This window comes from Pipistrellus hanaki (genome assembly GCF_964339955.1).
Source record: "Pipistrellus hanaki genome assembly, chromosome: 5".
Lineage (NCBI taxonomy): Eukaryota > Metazoa > Chordata > Mammalia > Chiroptera > Vespertilionidae > Pipistrellus > Pipistrellus hanaki.
In genome coordinates, this window is record NC_140507.1 from 81535984 (window position 1) to 81554916 (window position 18933).

The following is an 18933-nucleotide window of genomic DNA, read 5'->3' on the forward strand; positions in this document are numbered from 1 at the left end:
AGAAGACATCTACAAGCATCCAACACCAAAATAGTGCAACCAGGGGAGAAACACACTCTCCTGAGTCCTGCTCCTGCATCAGACATCTCCCCACAGTTCCCCAACCTCAGCCCTGAGACACACCGCACCACCCCACCCCATCCCGCCCCTGCTCCGCCCCATCTGCCTGCCCAGCCTACAGCAGTTCAACAGTCCCACCAATTCTGAAAAGGGAGAGACAACATCAAAAGATTAAAAAGAGCAAAATCACGCTATTTCTTCAGTCAGAACCCATAAGCCACAGCCCCTTGGCAGGAGGCCTGCCTGAAAAGCCCTTCCCCAGGCCTTCCAGGCCACGGGTATCTAATTCAGAATCTATCTACAAATGGCACTCATCCCAAGCTGAGAAAGCTCCAGAAGCTTTTTCTATGAAGCCTCCTGGCCCACGGAGAGCTCACTCCTGGGCAGCAGGAGACGCTGGCTGCACACTGTCGTCATTATAAGAGACCCATCTGAAGCTACCGTCGTCTAATTATTCCTCATGCCATGAAGTGCATGTTCGAAGACATCATGAGAACAACCAATCCTTACTGGGCACAATCCAACCTCGAAAGATGACCTTGACCCCGCAGTATGCCATGGAGCTGAGGCAAGGAGCTAGGAGAAATCGGCCACAGCTTGACTGGAATCAGAGGCAGATGTTTGCCTGCCCCGCTCCAGCAGAGACTTACACACTGGCCCTGTTTCCAGAGTTCACCAGCAGGTCACAAAGAGAAAGGCAGGCCTACTGAAAGCTGTGCCAGTCTTGACGTAGTCCCGAGAAATGCTTCTGGGAAACCCGGGGGATTGAACAGGGTGGGAAGCATTCACATCTGCATGAAATCGGAGGGAGACAGCCAGCCTCCGAGTAGGTGCCCTCAGATATGAGGTTCAATTGAGTCTATGCCGACCACATGACCTGGGAGAGCCACCATCCCCAAGGCATCCCACCAGGAAATGCTTCGGTCCCACCCTGCAATGTGATGGCAAGTTGGCTGCCAGAACTCCTGGGGCCACACACCATTGCCCGAGGGCCAGGGGTTCCTAGAACAGCCCACCCCACTAACACACTGAGTCCTCATGTCACACACTCATCCCAACACTGCATGCCAGCAGACTGCAAGCTATTTCTGTAAAGGGCCAGAGAGTCAGTATCTCAGGCTTTGAGAGCCAGTCAGTTGCAAAGTCTGCCAGGGGCCTCAAATGCAGCCACAGATGTCCCAATAAAACTCTTTTTACAAACACAGGCAGTGGACCAGATTTGCCCCTCCAGCCATGGTTGACAGACTCATTTTGGACTCTAAGGTTGACAACTTAAAAAAGAATGCTTGCCGAAACCGGTTTGGCTCAGTGGATAGAGCGTCTGCCTGCGGACTGAAAGGTCCCAGTTTCGATTCCGGTCAAGGGCATTTACCTTGGTTGTGGGCACATCCCAGGAGCAGGTGTGCAAGAGGCAGCTGATCGATGTTTCTCTCTCATCGATATTTCTAACACTCTATCCCTCTCTCTCTTCCTCTCAGTAAAAACTCAATAAAATATATTAGAAAGAAAGAAAGAAAGAAAGAAAGAAAGAAAGGAAGAAAGAAAGAATCCTTCATACAGTCCACTACATCAGAGTCCTGATCCAATTCTGTCATTCTAACACTACAATGAACATGCTGAAAGCCTTGGTTTGGGGGGCCCACAACTATGGCAGCAACACTGAGCACAGCAGACTCAGCTCCCTTGGGGACGAAAAGAGGCCCGTGAGATCTACCACTGATCCCACAGGGAAAGAGAGCAGCCAGGAGGGGCACTAGGCATGGGATCTGTCAGGACTTGAAGCAACACGACAGAGAGGCCAGAGGTAAGAAGTCCCCATCAAGAAGGAAGTCACACTGAGCTCACCAGCTCTTGCCTCTGCGAGCCCGGCTGTCCTGACGCAGTGGTCATTCTCCTTGTTGTAATGCTGGGCTGGAACCCTTAAACCACCCCTCCAGATGGGGAGAACCACAAGGTCCACAATAGGAAGTTGAATTTCCAAAAATATCACTTTTAAAAAAGGAAAAAGGCCCCTAGCTAGTTTGGCTCACTGGATAGAGCATCAGCCTGCAGACTGAAGGATCCCAGGTTTGATTCCAGTCAAGGGCACATGCCTGGGTTTCGGGCTCAATCACCAGTAGGAGGCATACAGGAGGCAGCCAATCAATGATTCCCTCTCATCAATGATGTTTCAATCTCTCCCTCTCCCCTTCTCTCTGAAATCAAGAAAAATCTACTTAAACAAACAAAACAAAAAAAGGAAAAAGGAACCTCCCAACCCACTTGCCCTCCTCAAGGTGGTAGAAGGGAAGCACCCAGAACCCTGTGGTCCTGGCAGCACTGCCCCCACTAGAAAGAATGGCGACCACCCTTAAATCAGCCTACTTTGGACTACAGCCTGAAGACAGGCATGAGACCTGTGCAGGAGGAGGAGAGGCAGGAGGGCAGGAGCAGGGCACACCCTCCCTTGCTGAAGGAGCCAAGTGGGCTACATCTGTCCATAGGGCAGAGAAAATTCCAGGACAATGGCACAGCTCCTGCCTACCCAGTAACCCCCAAAGGGCAGTTCTTGACCTGCAGGGCTTCCAGGCCATTCCCACCTGGAAGAAAGCCCATTTCCTACACCATCACCTAGTAATCCACAGGGGGCACAGAGAGCTAAACCTCAAGTATAGATTCTGCCCCATCTGAGCTCTTGACCATTAGCCTCAGGTGCCTGCAGGACAGAGCCCCGCCCTCTCCATCGCCCTCTGGACTGTTGTTGTTGTCTTGTTGTGTGTGGGTTGTTTGTTTGTTTTTTTTTGGGGGGGTGGTTGAGGAGAGACACAGAAGTCCTGCTACTGGAGGGTAAGAAGGTGATAATGGCCGGGGAGAATGAGCCACCCAGGGCAAAGCCCATGTCATCCCTGTTCCCCAGCTCTCAGCCCCCACAAGCACGCTGGGCCAGCAGTCGCTAACCGCTGGTCCATGAGGTCTGAAAGGTTGGCGATTGCTGGTTTAAGGAAACCTTTGGGGCAGCTTTCGCCAACCAGTGATCCACAGACCACTGGTGGTCCGTGGGGTCCAAAAGGTTGGTGACCGCTGCTCTCGGGGTACTTGCTCCATCTTACAGACCACAGATCTGACTAGGGCTGGGCTCCTGTACCTCACTGCCATCTCCCCTCATCCAGAGTGGGGCCAAATCGGCTGCTCCTGCCCTTCCTGTTATCTGCTCCCAGGTGACCTGTTTGTAATCTTCCCTCAGGCAGGACCTGAAGCCAGCCCAAGTCCACCTTAAGTGTGGGAGCCACCATGGCCCCATTCAACTGGGGCCACCTGCAACCAGGGGAATCCTGAGCCCACCGATGATCAGCAGGTGTTAGAGGCCCTGCAGACCTTACCTCTCCTGAACAGTCACATTCACCTCAGTGTGTTTTAAAGGCTCTAAGAACGAGGTCACACCCATTAGAATGGCCACCATAATAAAAATAGGAAAGAACTAGTGTTGTCAAGGACGTGGAGTAGTTAGAACCCTTATGCATTGCTGGTGGGAATGTTAGAACGGTGCAGTTACTATGGAAAACAGTCTGGCAGTTCCTCAGAAAAGTTAAACATAGAATGATCATATGATCCAGCCATTCCACTTCAGGTTATATACCCAGGTCATGTACCCAGAAGAACTAAAAGCACTGTCTCAAAGAGATGTTTGTTTATACGTCTACGTTCACAGCAGGATTATTTACAGCAGCCAAAAGGTGAAAGCAACCCAAGTGTCCACTGACAAAATAAGTAGTAGATAAACAAAATGTGGTCCATCCATATGATGGATTATTCAACCACAAAAAGGAAGTAAATTCTTTTTTAAAAATATATTTTTATTGATTTCAGAGGGTAAGGAGAGGGAAAGAGAGACAGAAACATCAATGATGAGAGCGAATTATTGATTGGCTGCCTCCTGGACCCCCCCTACTGTAGATCGAGCCTGCAACCCGGGCATGTGCCCTTGACTGGAATTGAATCTGGGGCCTTTCATTCTGCTGGCCGACGCTCTATCCACCGAGCCAAACTTCTAGGGCAGGAAGGAAATTCTGACACCTGCTACAACATGGGTGAACCTTAAGAACATTTTGAGTGAAATAAGCCAGTCATAAAACGGCAAATACTGTATGATTCTGCCTACAAGAGGTCCCCAGAGTAGTCAGATTCATGGAATAGAGAAGCAGAATGGTGGGCACCAGGGGCTAGGGAAGGGGGATAGGAGTTAGTGTTTAATGGGAACAGAGTTTCAGTTTGGGAAGGTGAACAAGTTCTGAAGATGGATGATGTGAACGTATTTAATGCCACTGAATTGTACATTTTAAAATAATTAAGATAACAAATTTTGTTATATGTAGTTGATTAGAATGAAAAAACAATTTTTAAAAATATATATTTTATTGATTTTTTCAGAGAGGAGGAGAGAGGGATAGAGAGCTAGAAACGTCGATGAGAGAGAAACATCGACCAGCTGCCTCTTGCACACCCCCTACCGGGGATGTGCCCGCAACCAATGTACATGCCCTTGACCGGAATCGAACCTGAGACCTTTCAGTCCACAGACTGACGCTCTACCACTGAGCCAAACCGGTTTCGGCGAAAAAACAATTTTTTTAATGCTCTGAGAGATCCCAGGTAATGACTCCCGCTGATTAGTCACAGCACTCCCAAGGCTTCCCTGATCTTTGCCAGTCATAGAATGGAGCCCCCAGTGGATTGACATGGAGGTGGAGTCGAGCCCCCCACAGTGAACCTAGGAAGAGGCTGGAGCCATCTCCACGGCACAAATCAGAGCAGCCACTGCTGCTAAGTCAGGCTTCTTTGCAGAATTAACCTCAACTTCCTGTCCTGGCACCCCCCCACTGGGCCCTACCTCCAGTGCCACCCTCAGATCTCAGGCAGACATCACCAATCTTGGCTACTTCCTGGTTTGACCTGTTTCCTAAAGGCACCTCCTGCCCCAGAAAGCTGGGTTTCTTCCTTCCGGTGCCATCTGCTGTTGGTTGTCACCACTGTGCCCTCGGCTGACCGCCCTCACAGGGGCATGGGGACTACAGAGTGAGGTCTGAGCAGCCTGCCCACCAGTAAGTGCCAAGTTAGTCCGATAACCAGGACATGGGGGCCATGTGTATGTATCCAGGTGAGGGAAGAAGTGGGCCGGGACTCCTTAGGCCCGTCATTCCCGTGATTCCTTTGCCTGGGCCAGCAGGGCCTAGGAGATGAAGGAGACAGAACCTCCACCTCAAACCCCGAGGAAGAGCATTCTTAAGTGGAGGGGCCTGGCTCTTCCAGGCTGCCCTGTGTTCCCTAATATCCACATGCCGGAGCCTAATCTGGTGGCAGAGGAGCCACTTTACCCTAGACTCCAGGCTTGATTCTTCACATTCCCTCAGCAACGGCCACCAGCCCCGTGGACTCAGCAGTTACCCCAGACCCGACAGGACTGGCCAGAAACTTGGCCAGCACTTCCAAACCCTGTCCGCTGCCCACTCCATCATCACTGCCCCCCAGACTGCCAGAGGAATGGAGAAGGGGATGCACTGGAGGGCCCAGCTCTCTCCAATACACTGGGTGGGCTTCAGTAGGAAAGCTGCTAAAGGAACTGAAGGAAGCCCTGGCCAGGTAGTTCAGTTGGTTAGAGCATTATCCCAATACAAGGTTTTGGGTTTGATCCCCGGTCAGAGCACATACAAGAATCAACCAGACTGGCCACTGTGGCTCAGTGGTTGAGTGCTGACCTATGAGCCAGGGAGTTCACAGTTTGGTTTCAGTTAGAGCACATATCCGATTGCAGGCTTGGTTCCCAGTAGGGGGGCCTACAGGAGGCAGCTGATCAATGATTCTCTCTCATGATTAATGTTTCTCCCAGTATCCTCACCTGTTGGTTGTCACTACTGTGACTATATATGTGTGTGTGTGTGTGTGTGTGTGTGTGTGTGTGTGTGTGTGTGTACACACACTAGAGGCCCATTGCACAAAGATTTGTGCAATAGGCCTTCCTTCCCCCAGGTGCCAGCACCACTTTCCCTGACCTGGGACCCGGGCTTCCCTCAGGCTGCTGATAAACACCCAGGACCTGGACTTCCCTAGCAGCCCCGGCTTCATCTGGAAGGTCGTCTATTCTAATTAGCATGTTGTGTTTTTATTATTATAAATTACACAAGGACACCAGTGTGGTAACACAGTACCTGGACGCAAGACATAGCAATGTGCCAAGAGCCAACAGTAGCCATGGGAACAGGGTATTTAGTTACTTTGCCAGTTTTGTATACTAAGCTATACTGCTTTTATAGTAACAAGAAATAAATCCCTGACAGAGTAACTCAGTGGTTAGAGTGTTGTCCCAATACACCAAAGTTACAGGTTCAGTCCCCAGTCAAGGCACATACTAGAATCAACCGATGAATGCATACTAGAATCAACTAATAATACTACTACATAAATAACTGGAACAACATATTGGTCTCTCTCTCCTCCACTCCCCTCCCTGTCTTTCTCCTTTCCTATCACTCCCCCCTCCCTCTCTCAAATCAATGTATTAGGAAAAAATCAACTTTCTACATGTGTCACTTTTAAACAGGGGTTTGGTGAATCCATGAACTTTACAAACATGTGGGACTCCCTTTCCAGAGGGGCTGTGGCAAGTCACAAACCTGGCCCCTGACCAGGTGGCTCAGCCATGGCCTGGAGGGACCAGGCCCAAGAATATAATTAGCATCAGACTCCATGCAGCCACTTGGTGTGGGGACAGGAGAGCTCCCCTCTGGACAGTTAATGTGGACACCAGCTTCTTTATAAAATGTAAAGTGACAAGGAGATAAACCAAGATGGCAGCATAAGTAAACACCTGAACTTGATGCCTTGTACAACCACTTCAAAACTAAGAGACAAAACGGGCATCATCTCGAACCGCAGGAAGCCTGGCTGAGTGGAAATTCTACAACTAGAAGGAAAAAGAAAAGCACACTGAGACTCAGAGAAGCTGCGGAAGTAAAGTGCAGAGGTACGGAGGCGTGCGAGTAGAAAGGGCTGGAAACTGAGGACAAGATTGTCTTTCTCAATCGGAAAGGAGACACAAGCTCCCAACTGCTCTGAACTCCAGTTCTGGGAAAGACTCTGGGAACCTAGACTCACACAGAGAGAAACTGGACTGGCTGGCTTCGTGTGGAACTTGAGGGCGGCTTTCTCTCAGAGGTGCTTGCAGGGATTACTGAAGGACACTGAGACCTGGGGGCCTCTTAGGGCAGGGCTGACAGGAAGCCATTGCTGTTTGCTCCACCCTGAGACCCCGCCCCACCCAAGCTGTGCAAAGAGGCTTTTGCATATGAATGTCCTGGTCCTTTGAAATCTAAAATTACCTAACAAACTGCAGCTGAGTCAGAGAGACCGAGAACATCCAAAAGAAGGCCCAAGGCCCCACAGCAGCTTGCATTGCTTCACAGCTGGACCTCATTTAGACATCTCCAAAACCCAAACAGAGAAATCTGCAGATCTCTCCATAGCTCCTGCTGGGTGGCCTCAGGCAGAGGCTAAATTAGCACCTCCTTGGAGATCCAAGAGCCAGTGTACCCAGTGGTTAGAGTGGGACCATCCAACAATTCTTCAGATCCATAAGGGACACACTCAGGGGCCAGACTCAGTGAGCACCAAAGATCCACTGAAGCAAGTCTTGCCTCATAAGGGTGTCTCCAGCATAGAAGTTCTCCCATCGTAGACACAGCTGATCCTCACAGCCAATTGGCGTGGAGATCAATTCCTCCCAGTGATACCAACAACAATCAAGGCTTAATAAAACAAGACTGTGGCCGAAACCGGTTTGGCTCAGTGGATAGAGTGTCGGCCTGCGGACTGAAAAGTCCCGGGTTCGATTCCAGTCAAGGGCATGTACCTTGGTTGTGGGCACATCCCCAGTAGGGGATGTGCAGGAGGCAGCTGATCGATGATTCTCTCTCATCGATGTTTCTAACTCTCTATTCCTCTCCCTTCCTCTCTGTGACAAATCAATAAAATGTATATTTAAAAAATAAATAAATAAATAATAAAACAAGACTGTGCACACAGCCCACAAAGGGGTGCACCAAGAGTGTCCACCTCAGGTAACTGGGAAGGCTGAGCCACTAGACCCTATAGGACACCTAGCACACAAAGCCACTCTATCAACACAGGGAAACAGCCAAATTTCGGAGACAAAGAAACAGGTCACAAATGAAAGAAATGGAGGATATAGAGTTCAAAACCACAGTTGTAAGGTTTTTCAAGAATTTTCTAAAAACCACCAATAAATTTAGTGAGACCCTCGAGGATATGAAAAAGGACCAACTAGAAATTAAGTATACATTGACTGAAATAAAAATATACAGAGACCCAATAGCAGACTAGAGGATTGCAAGAATCAAGTCAAACATTTGAAATACAAAGAAGCAAAAACACCCAACTGGAAAAGCAAAAAGCAAAAAGAATCCAAAAATATGAAAGTAGTGAAAGGAGCCTCTGGGACAACTTCAAGCATACCAACATCCGAATTATAGGGGTGCCAGAAGAAGAGAGAGAGCAAGATATTGAAAACCTATTTGAAGAAATAATAACAGAAAATTTCCCCCACCTGGTGAAAGAAAGACTTACAAGTCCAGGAAGCACAGAGAACCCTAAACAAAAGGAATCCACAGAGGACCACACCGAGGCACATCATAATTAAAATGCCAAGAGCAAAAGACAAAGAGAATATTAAAAGCAGCAAGAGAAAAACAGTTATCTACCCATAGGATTGTCAGCTGATTTCTCAACAGATACTAGGCAGGCCAGACGGGAGTGGCAAGAAATAATCAAAGTGATGAACAACAAGAACTTACAGCCAAGATTATTCTACCCAGCAAAGCTATCATTCAGAATTGAAGGTCAGATAAAGAGCTTTACAGATAAGAAAAAGCTAAAGGAGTTCATCACTGCCAAACCAGTATTATATGAAATGCTGAAAGGTATTCTTTAAGAAGAAGAAGAAGTCCTAGAAAAACTAATTGCATTTGATAAGCTGTTCCTAAAGTGTTAACTAAAATTTTTATTGGTAGTTCATCTCAGGATAAAATCTCACAACAGAAAATGAACCTAAAGCAGTCATATTATAGAGCAAAAAGTTAAAATTTAAAAGCTTTCAAGACTACATTATAAAATTTTCAAAAGCCTCCTAATATTTAAATCAAAAAAGGGGGAAGGTAGAAGAATATCATGTAAGGAAAAATATCCTGAAAGTAAATTACATCTAGAAAATTTGTACTTTATTTTTATTTTTTTATTTATTTACTTTTAATATATTTTATTGATTTTTACAGAGAGGAAGGGAGAGATAATAGAGAGCTAGAAATGTCGATGAGAGAGTAACATCGACCAGCTGCCTCTTGCACACCCCCTACTGGGGATGTGCCCGCAACCAATGTACACGCCCTTGACCGGAGTCGAACCTGGGACCCTTAAGTCCGCAGACTGACGCTCTACCACTGAGCCAAACCGGTTTCGGCGAAAATTTGTACTTTAGAAAATTAATTGTAATGCTATCAGCAAGACACCCATGAAACACACACATGGTGTCAAAACAAGCCAGAGAAAAATCATTTGGACAAAAAATGAAAAAGGATCCCAAGTCAAATTTATAGAAAATATTTCTTTATTAACTTTTGGTCAAGAATATGTTTGTATATTTTCAGAAAACTTCAAGACATGTGGATTCTGGCAAAAAAGAGGAATTGATAGGACTACTCCAACCATGAAGACAGAAGAGAAGCAGTCCAGAGATGGAAGTCGCTGATGACACCTTACCATAATAGCAGTCAGCAGCTGTGTATCACTGCAGGTTGCCCAGGACCAAACCAGAGAGGGTTGGACCTGCATTACCACCATTTGCCCACCATCCAGAACTGAAATATCATTGCTGACATGTACACATAAGGAACTGGTTGACATTGAAATTGGGTCTCAAAAGAACTGGTGGCCCAGAAAGAAACTCTACAGACTGATTCATATGCCTTTCAGCATAACGATTATTGCTTGTCTCATTTTTGATTCTTATAAGTATATTTCCAGTAGGACATGATGTCACTCATCTAGGGGAAATGGTGAACAACACAGACTGATGAACAAGAACAGACCCAGAGATAAGGAGCCATGGGTCAGACTGTTGGACCTCAGAGGGAGGGTGGGAATAAAAGGGAGAGATCAACCAAAGGACTTATGTGCACACATATGAGCCTAACCAGTGGTCAAGGACAATAGGGGGGTGGGGGCATGAGTGGGGGAGTAAGGGATTGGATTGGGGGTTGAGGACAAATATGTGATACCTTAATCAATAAAGAAATTTAAAAAAGAAGAAGAGGAAGAAGAAGAAAAAGGTAAAGATAAAAATTATGAACAACAAATACATATCAACAAGTGAATCTAAAAACAAGTGAATAAAAAAATCTGATGAACGGAATAAACTGGTAAATATAATAGGATCAGGGGCAGAGAAAGGGAGTGGGCTGACAATCCTTGGGGGGAAGGGAGTCTGGGGTGTGCGGAAAGAGACTGGACAAAAATCATACACCTATGGATAAGGACAGTGGGGCGAGGGATAAGGGCATGGGGTGGGGTGGGAACCAGGTGGAGGGGAGCTATGAGGGGGAGGGGGGGAGGAACAACTGTAATAATCTGAACAATAAAGATTTATTTTTTAAAAATGTACAATAAAGATTGATTTTAAAAAAAAATGTAAAGTGACAAAACAGCCACAAGTCATGGTTGTCTATATCACTCACTTGTTTGGGGGGAAGGGGATATTCTCATAAGCATTTCTTTGTGTGCAGCTGGCGTGGCTCAGTGGTTGAGTGTCAACCTATGAACCAGGAGGTCATGGTTCGATTCCCAGATTCTAGATCAGGACACATGCCCAGTTGTGGACTCACACCCCACTGTGTGGATTTGTGCGAGAGGCATCTGATCATTGATTCTCTCTCATCACTGATGTTTCTATCTATCTCTCCCTCTCCTTTTCTCTCTTAAATCAATAATAACAACAAAAAGAGTGTGTGTGTGTGTGTGTGTGTGTATATATATATATATATATATATATATATATATTTTTTTTTTTTTTTTTTTTTTAAGTGTCCTTTGTGCTCTGGGCAGAGATATGTGCAGAGCAGCCACATATCTCTGGAGATGAGATCTTCCGGCTGTGCAGCTCAGACCAAGGAGAAAGTGGTAAAGGCAGAGAGAGTAGGGAATGAGGCCCTAAAAAAACAAGGACAGGGGAGGCCAAACCCTGAAGGCACAGCATGGATTGCCAGCTGGGCCTTGCCAGGCCAAGGGACATGGCTCCTGCCACAGAGAAGCGGATTCCCAGAACAGGGTCTGCTCCAGCCCAGAGCCACGTACACAGAGAGAAGTGGCCTTGTTTTTCAAGGATTCATCAGGGATGTCACAATCCTGGAGTGATGTCAAAACTGCCTCAAGGGTTATGAACTCTGGCCTTGAAGATGAGTCAACAGAGGGTGGGTTTCAGAGAGGAGACTGCTGTTTACACACAATCCCTTTGGAGATCTGCATGCAGCTGGGAGGCTAGTCAAGGGTTGTGATGGCAGGCAGGCTGGCTCCTACGGAAACCACCAGCACTCACCAGTGCCGAGTGCTCCCCCTCTTCAGCATCTATGAGATATAAACATTCTGAAAGAGACTCACTCCGCCCAAAACTGCTCACCTTGAAACACACAAGCAAACTGAACCCTATGGCTCGCCGCCCACAGGGCCCAGCACAACCCTTCAGAGGGAGTCTTCTGATTCCGCCTTCGGGGATTCCTTCCGGTGACTCCACCGCCCAGTCTCCACCCATTTCTTCACCACTCCACCACAGGCCGACCGGACCAGAGGAAGTAAAGCATCCAGCTTGGTGCGGGTTACTTTCATCTTTAGGCTTTCTTAGGGGAGGGGGCACAATACAGACCCAGATAGCAACCTCGGGCACTTGCAGGGCCACTCAGGTTACCAACGCTCACAGGAGCCTGAAACACTGGCATTTTAACTAGGACTCCACTCCCTTTCACACCTGTGTCCCAGTGCCTCAAGATCCCTCCAACATGAGAGGGAGCCTGGGCCAGTGAGGACAGTCTAAGTGACCTCGGGCACGCCACAATGCTCCTCAGAGCCCAGCTGCCCCCAAAGCACAGTGGGAACAATATGCTAGCCCTCCTGCCAGTGTTGTCAAGAACGAAGGGTTTATAGGGGCCTGGCCCACAGCCAGGAGGGGCAGTGCCACCTAGTCCTAAAGGTGGGCTGTCTGTAAAGCAGACAAGATGGCAAGAAGCTCCCCTGATAGGGCCAAGTGGGGCACCCCCCAGGAAGGGGAGCCGAGCCTGCCTCCCAGGGCCTTACTGTGGGAGGGGAACAGAAGCTAAATTAAGGCTCCTCCTGCCACGGGTGCCAGGCTGACATCCACGCAGCCGCTCCCTGAGCAGCAGCAAGCAGCACCCAGCACAGCTCCAGAACAGTCCAGGAGTCTTCACTGCAGACCTCCTGTACTCCCCCTTCCTGAGGACAAAGTCCTGCAGCCACCCTCCACAGCTTACTGGGCCACTCTCCCCACCCCCGCCCCCACCCCCACCCCCACATGGCCTCTCCAGCCCCGCGCACCCAGCGTTCCTGGACCTCGGCTGTGGCATGTCCTAGAAGCACCGCTCTCCATCAGCACCCTTTCACGTCACCTGTCCCCATGCCATCATGTTGCTCCACTTTACTTCCTTCCTGACATTGACCACTAACAAGTCCTTCGTGCTGATTTCTGTGCTGCCCTGTTCATTATGTCTCTTGCCTCCTAGAATATCGGCTCCTGGCACGAGGGGCCTGTCTTGGTCACTTGTAATGTCCAACTCCTCAGCAATGGACTGTGTCCACACTTCCTCAGTCTTCTCTCCCAGAAGTAACCTATCACAGCATAAAAGGAGATCCACAGGGGGAGCTCCTTCAGGACTCACTTGAATTTTTAAAAAATATATTTTATTGATTTTTACAGAGACAAAGAGAGAGGGATAGAGAGTTAGAAACATCGATGAGAGAGAAACATCAATCAGCTGCCTCCTGCACCCGCCCCACTGGGGATGTGCCCGCAACCAAGGTCCATGCCCTTGACCGGAATCGAACCTGGGACCTTTCAGTCCACAGGCCGACGCTCTATCCACTGAGCCAAACCGGTTTCGGCTCACTTGAATTTTTATATTCAAGGAGAAATTGCACAAAGCCCCAAATCTGGTTGGCTGGTGGCTGTGTGTATTACCGCGTCTTCACCTTCCATCAAATTCCAGGCAGGCCCTATACAGATCAGGGGCTCAGTCAGATTCGGGTGGATGTAAGAGCCCAGGCCCTCTGTCTCCAGGGCTCTGCTCTAACCTCCAGGCAGGGACTGGCTCTGGGTAGAGGCACCAAGTGTACACGAGAGATCAAGGATATGCTGAGGGGCACACATTTGCCAAAGGATCCCCGCAGCCAAGAGAAGGAGGATTTGGAGCTCAGAGTGGACCAGGTGCTGGGATCCTCAGAGCTGTGAGGAGAAGGATCTGGACTGGCAAGGGTCAGGCACTGCTCCAAGACCTCACACAGGTAGAGGTGAGATTCAAACCTAAAAAGGCTCCAGTCTCCAGGCTTCTTAGGTCCCTCCCTGGGCCCTCAATTTTTCTGAACAACAGCATGCTTCTCTCCACCCAGGAGAGGAAAAGGTGACCCAGCAACAGAGCCCACCAAATCCAACAATAACATGCCCAGGTGGTGAGGCATGTGCTCCAGGAAATGGTCAGGGGACTTGTCTCTGAGAGGCACATGAGGCTATCTTGGAAGAAGGAACTATGGCTGAAACCGATTTGCTCAGTGGATAGAGCGTCAGCCTGCGGACTGAAGGGTCCTGGGTTCGATTCCGGTCAAGGGCACGTACTATGATTGCGGGCACATCCCCGGTGGGGGTGTGCAGGAGGCAGCTGATCCATGTTTCTGGCTCTCTATCTCTCTCCCTTCCTCTCTGTAATAAATCAATAAAATATTAAAAAAAAAAAAAAAAAAAAAAAAGAAGAAGGGACTGTGTCCACACTTTCTCAGTCTTCTCTCAGAAGTAACCCATCACAGCAAAAAAGGAGATCCACAGGAGTAGCTCCTTCAGGACTCACTTGAATTTTTATATTCAAGGAGAGGCTGTATGAAGCCCCAAGTCTGGGTGGCTGGTGACTGTGTGTGTTACCACATCTTCACCCTCCACCAAATTCCAGGCAGGCCACTATGTCTGCACAAAGGGGGCTCAGACTTCAGATCCCCGCTGGAGAGAGAAATCTCAGGGACTTCTACGGGAGCTGCTCCAACAGCTAGGATTACAGGAAGTTCCTGTCAGTCCCCTGCCACTTCTGAATCTGTACAAGCCTCTTCACAATTAAAAAGTAAAAACAAAAATCCTCTCCACCAATTGCCATTGGCAAACCATTTAACCACAGCACCAGAGAACAGGAAACTCGAGACACTCTTAACAAAGCTGCACACCGAAGGTTTTGTTAAAAACCAATACGCTGTTCTTCTGGTCACACAAACAAGTTCTTCAAGTCGCCGTCCCCGTGTCCAGCACCCAAAAGCACCTGCATTGCTCTCCTTTTAGCCCAGTCTAGCACATTGCCCAACGGGTATGATTCAATACAAAAATTGCCAAGTCACTTAAATTTCCAGGCAGCTTCTGAGAAAAACACAAGTTTAGGTCCCCCAAATTGAGGCCAGCAAGCCAAGTTGGCCAGGCTGGCTTGAAGAAGCTCTTTGAAGGAGTCCCTCCTAGTCTAGCGACTGACTCTAACCTACACAGCTGGGCTCCGTGGGGAACCTGCCCGAGTCTGCAGTTACCTTCACCCTCACAAGAGGAAGATCCAGCTGTAGTCAGGGGATGTAAGCAACACCCTAAATTAAAAATAGCTGTGTGACAGCATGAGGTGAACGCACAGGCCGGCCTTCCGGAGGATCGGAGGACCAATGGATCCGGCAAGGGCAGCCTGACAGGGAAGGCGGGGCTCCTAACCCAAAGTGACCAGGTACCAAGTTCACCTTATTTACATGACTCATGAGCTCTCCCACAGCTGCCTCTAGGAAGTCTGCCTTCCCGCAGGACGAGTCACTCAGGATGGAATTCCGCAGGGAAGGGAGGCTCAAGCCAACCACTGGGCCCCTACCTCCTCCTTCTCCTTCCCTACAGGAGAGTGCCTCGGCCTCACCTTGAGGAATCTGTCTCACAAGATGAGAATTCGTTCTTACAAAAAAAGATATGGTTCCCCCACCTATGAAGGGGAAACTGAGACATCAGAACTGGAAGAAAACTGCCCAAAGAGGTGGTGGTGGTGGTGGTGGTGGGGGACACGGGAAGGGTGGGCACCTGGGAAAGAAACAGAGGAAGAAATGCCCGTTTAGCTAATGGTGCCGAACAAGTCCGGGGCAGGAAGAAAGCCACATTCCTTCCTAGTTAGTCTCTCTCCACACCCGCCCAAGGCCCCCTCATTCCGGGTATACACAAACACACACACACACACACACACACACACACACACACACGGACTGGGGCCTCCTCGGCCACCTCTGACTATAAAGCCCCCACTTTTCCAGGCAGGAGGAAAAGAGCTCCCCTAAACCACTTCCCCGCAGAACCTGATCCCTGGGCACCTGCCACTTCTGTCCTAACACGGACTGAGAGTGCCGTGTCACACACAGAAATGGGAAGAAGCAGGTCTGACCACAGACAGCCCCAGATGTTCCCCCAAGTCAGGCCTGAAAGAGGGTGCATGGCAGCCTCTTCCCCACCCCCTGCCCCAGGCCAGGTGGCAGAACTGAAACATCTTGAACTTCCCCCCAGATGGGCCCAAATGGACCCCTGAGAAGTTCAGAGTCAGCAGCCAGGTGCGGTGGCCAGAGCCCCCTCCCAGGTGCCCACCGCCGGCTTCCAGCCCACATACACAGCTGCTTCCCCACAAAACACTTCCACTCTCGGAAGGAGGGCTAATGAAACAGGGTCACCTGGGGGAGGGGGAGCGGGGGGGGGGGGGTTCAGACAAACTACCAGTATCTGCCCAAATTCTGCTTCCCAAGAACCAAGAGTGATCCCAACTCCGGCGGCCTCACTGGAGAGACTCCAAGACGGCACCCCCACACAAACGGAGCAGGACCCCACAGGTGCCTCTCTGGCCCATCCCACCAAGGACTCTGCCCGAGAAGCCTCACCCCACCCCCTCCGCTCTCCCCCGGCCAGGTGAACAGAGAAGTTCCGGGTGGACAGGGAAGGATCCCGGCCGCCTCCAGGTGCCACACAAACGCCCCCCTGGCTCAGGCGCGCGAGTTCCGGCCCCACCGCCGGCCTGGGCCTATAGCCAGTGCCGCCTCCCGGGACCCAGGAGGAACGTGATTCTCGCACCCTGCCGGCCCATGGGTCCACACACAGCACCCCGAACGCCGGAGCCCGCGCCCCGAGGCCCGGACGCCGGGCGAGGGACACGCGAGGCCGGCCTGCACCCCGCCGGCCCCACCGCTCACCTGGCTGGCGCGGTAGGTCTCAAAGGCTCTCAGGGCGCTGTCGGTGAGCTTCACGTGAAACACGGACACCTTGCTGCCGTCGCTCACCCGCCCGCACGACAGCCCGTAGCTCCGATCCTCCTTCAGTGCCGCCATCTTGCGACCATTGCTACCCGGCCCCCCTTCCCGGCTCCAGAGCGGTCGCGCCGGCCACGCCACGCCCCGCCGCCTGCTGACGTACTGCATTATTCATGAGGCGCTGCCCACGCCCTCTTCGGATCCGGCGAAGTTTACCGACGACGCCACACAGCCCGCCGACGTGCTGCATTATTCATGAGACGCGGCTGGCCACGCCCCCTGCAGCCTTCACGAAACCCATAAGTCACCGCCCCGTCTCTGCATATTCATGAGGCCTGGGTGGCCCACCTCCGGGGCGCACTTCCGCTCCTAGACTCCGCCCCGACACGCGCATAAGTCCAGACCCCGCTCATAAATATATTATTCGTTAAGTGTGACTCAACGAGGCGCGTCGAAGTCCCGCCCCACCAGCCACTGATGTGATGTATTATTTATGAGGTCTGTTTGGCTTCTGATGAGTCCTAACGAGTGGAGGGGGCGGGGCCGGCGCAAAACACGTGGAGGGCGGACCCAGTAACTGGTCGGGAGGTTGGGCGTGGCCATGCAAATCAGAGCGCGTTGAATCCTGGGTTGGGTGGGTAGGGTGTAAGGTGGGTGAATAGGGTTAGACTTCCCACCCCTTACCCTTAGGGCTTTTAGGGGATTAGGAGAGCTGGTGGATTTTGCTCACGTTGAGATAATCTTTTAAGGGATAAAAATTTTACATCCCCAGGAGCCCTGACAGATGATTGTCCAGCATCCCCATCTTTAAAAAACGTTTTATATGTTAGAAAATTAATCAAAGTGTAAAATTCAGTGGCATTTAGTATATTTACAATTCTGTGCAGCCACTATCATATCGAGTTCTAGAACACTTTAATCACTCAAAAAAGTAAACTATACCCACTAAGTCACTCCCCACTGCCCCCTCCCCAGACCCTGGCAACCACTAATTTAATTTCTGTATTTATGGATTTGCTAATTCTGGATACAGGCAGTCCTCAGGTTACCTGGACTCCACATAGGTCGAAGATCGTTTCGTGGTTATGTTGCCATCTCCCATTTACTTATAAAAAAAAGTTCCATCATTTCAACATATGTACACATATGCTTTATGCTTTTTATTATTTACCACAAGTAAAGGTCAGGAATTGTTACCTATTAATTTTTTTTACTGTTTCACTTCATTACTGCTGTGTATTTGCTTCGTGCGAGTGTCGTAGGTGCTAGGTAGGTGGGTTCTGACTTACGAGCCGTAGGAACGGATCTCTGATGTAACCCGAGGACCTACTGTATTTCCTATCCATAGGGTCATATGTGCCAGGCTTCTCTCAGCATTGTTTTTGAGCTTCATCCATGTTGTAGCCTGTATCAGTGCTTCATTCCTCTTTATGGCCAAGTAATAATCCATTGTGTGGATTGACGATTTGTTTTATCTATTATCTGTTAATGACATCTGGGTTGTTTCCATTTTTCACTATTATGAATAGAGCTGCTATGAACATTCATGTAGAAGTTTTTGTATGGATGGATGTTTTCCCTTCTCTTGGGTCTATACCTAGGAGTGAAATTGCTAGGTTATTTGGCAATTCTATGTTTAACTTTTCAAAGAACTGCCAGACTGTATTCCATAGACACTGCCATTCAATCAAGCTCTCATTGCACAGATGGGGAAACGAGGCTGAAGACAGGTGCTAGCTCGCCCAGGAAAGCTCCCCCTGGGCTCCTGACCTGCAGAGCACTCTGGAGTAGACTTCTGCCTCCCTTTAATTACAGGTGGTAGTCATAGGATGAAGATTTTGAGGTAAGAGGAAGATGAAGTTCAGGGACCTTCCGTATGTCCCTGTCCAAGTGATCTCCTGAGTTTCAGGCCAGCACTACCATTCACTCACTCCCCTGACCATGAACTGCTGAGGACCTGTGCTCAATGCTTGGCATCCATGATTGCCTTTGGGGGTGGATACAGTGGTTTTCACCCATCAGCTAGAGAGGAAACTGAGGCTTGGAGAGGTTAAAAGAATTACACTGCAACCAGAGACTCCACTGCTTGGTAACAAGCATTTCTCCACTTTATACTCACTACCCCAGAGCCTCCCAACAGGACCCCAGGGACAACAGAGGAATCACCAAGCATTGATATATTCTCCAATTTGGTCTCTAAGAACTAGGTCACCCAAGAAACTGAAAGCCAGTATATCTCTTTGGAGTAGCCCCTTGACACATCCTCTA

The 18933-nt window shown here is 49.5% G+C and overlaps 1 protein-coding gene across 2 annotated transcripts in view; it reads right to left on the reverse strand.

Moving 5' to 3' along the window:
• ELL (elongation factor for RNA polymerase II) overlaps positions 1–16794 on the reverse strand; it is a 63988-nt gene extending 47194 nt beyond the window's left edge. Inside the window, exon 1 of one of the 2 annotated variants that reach the window (XM_084884691.1) lies at positions 16609–16794. In XM_084884691.1, the coding sequence (XP_084740817.1) occupies positions 16609–16743 (135 nt within the window). In that variant the 5' untranslated portion in view covers positions 16744–16794. The remainder of the gene's footprint in view (positions 1–16608) is intronic. The other variant, XM_084884690.1, reaches the window with a different exon arrangement.
• Positions 16795–18933: the final 2139 nt, after the last annotated feature.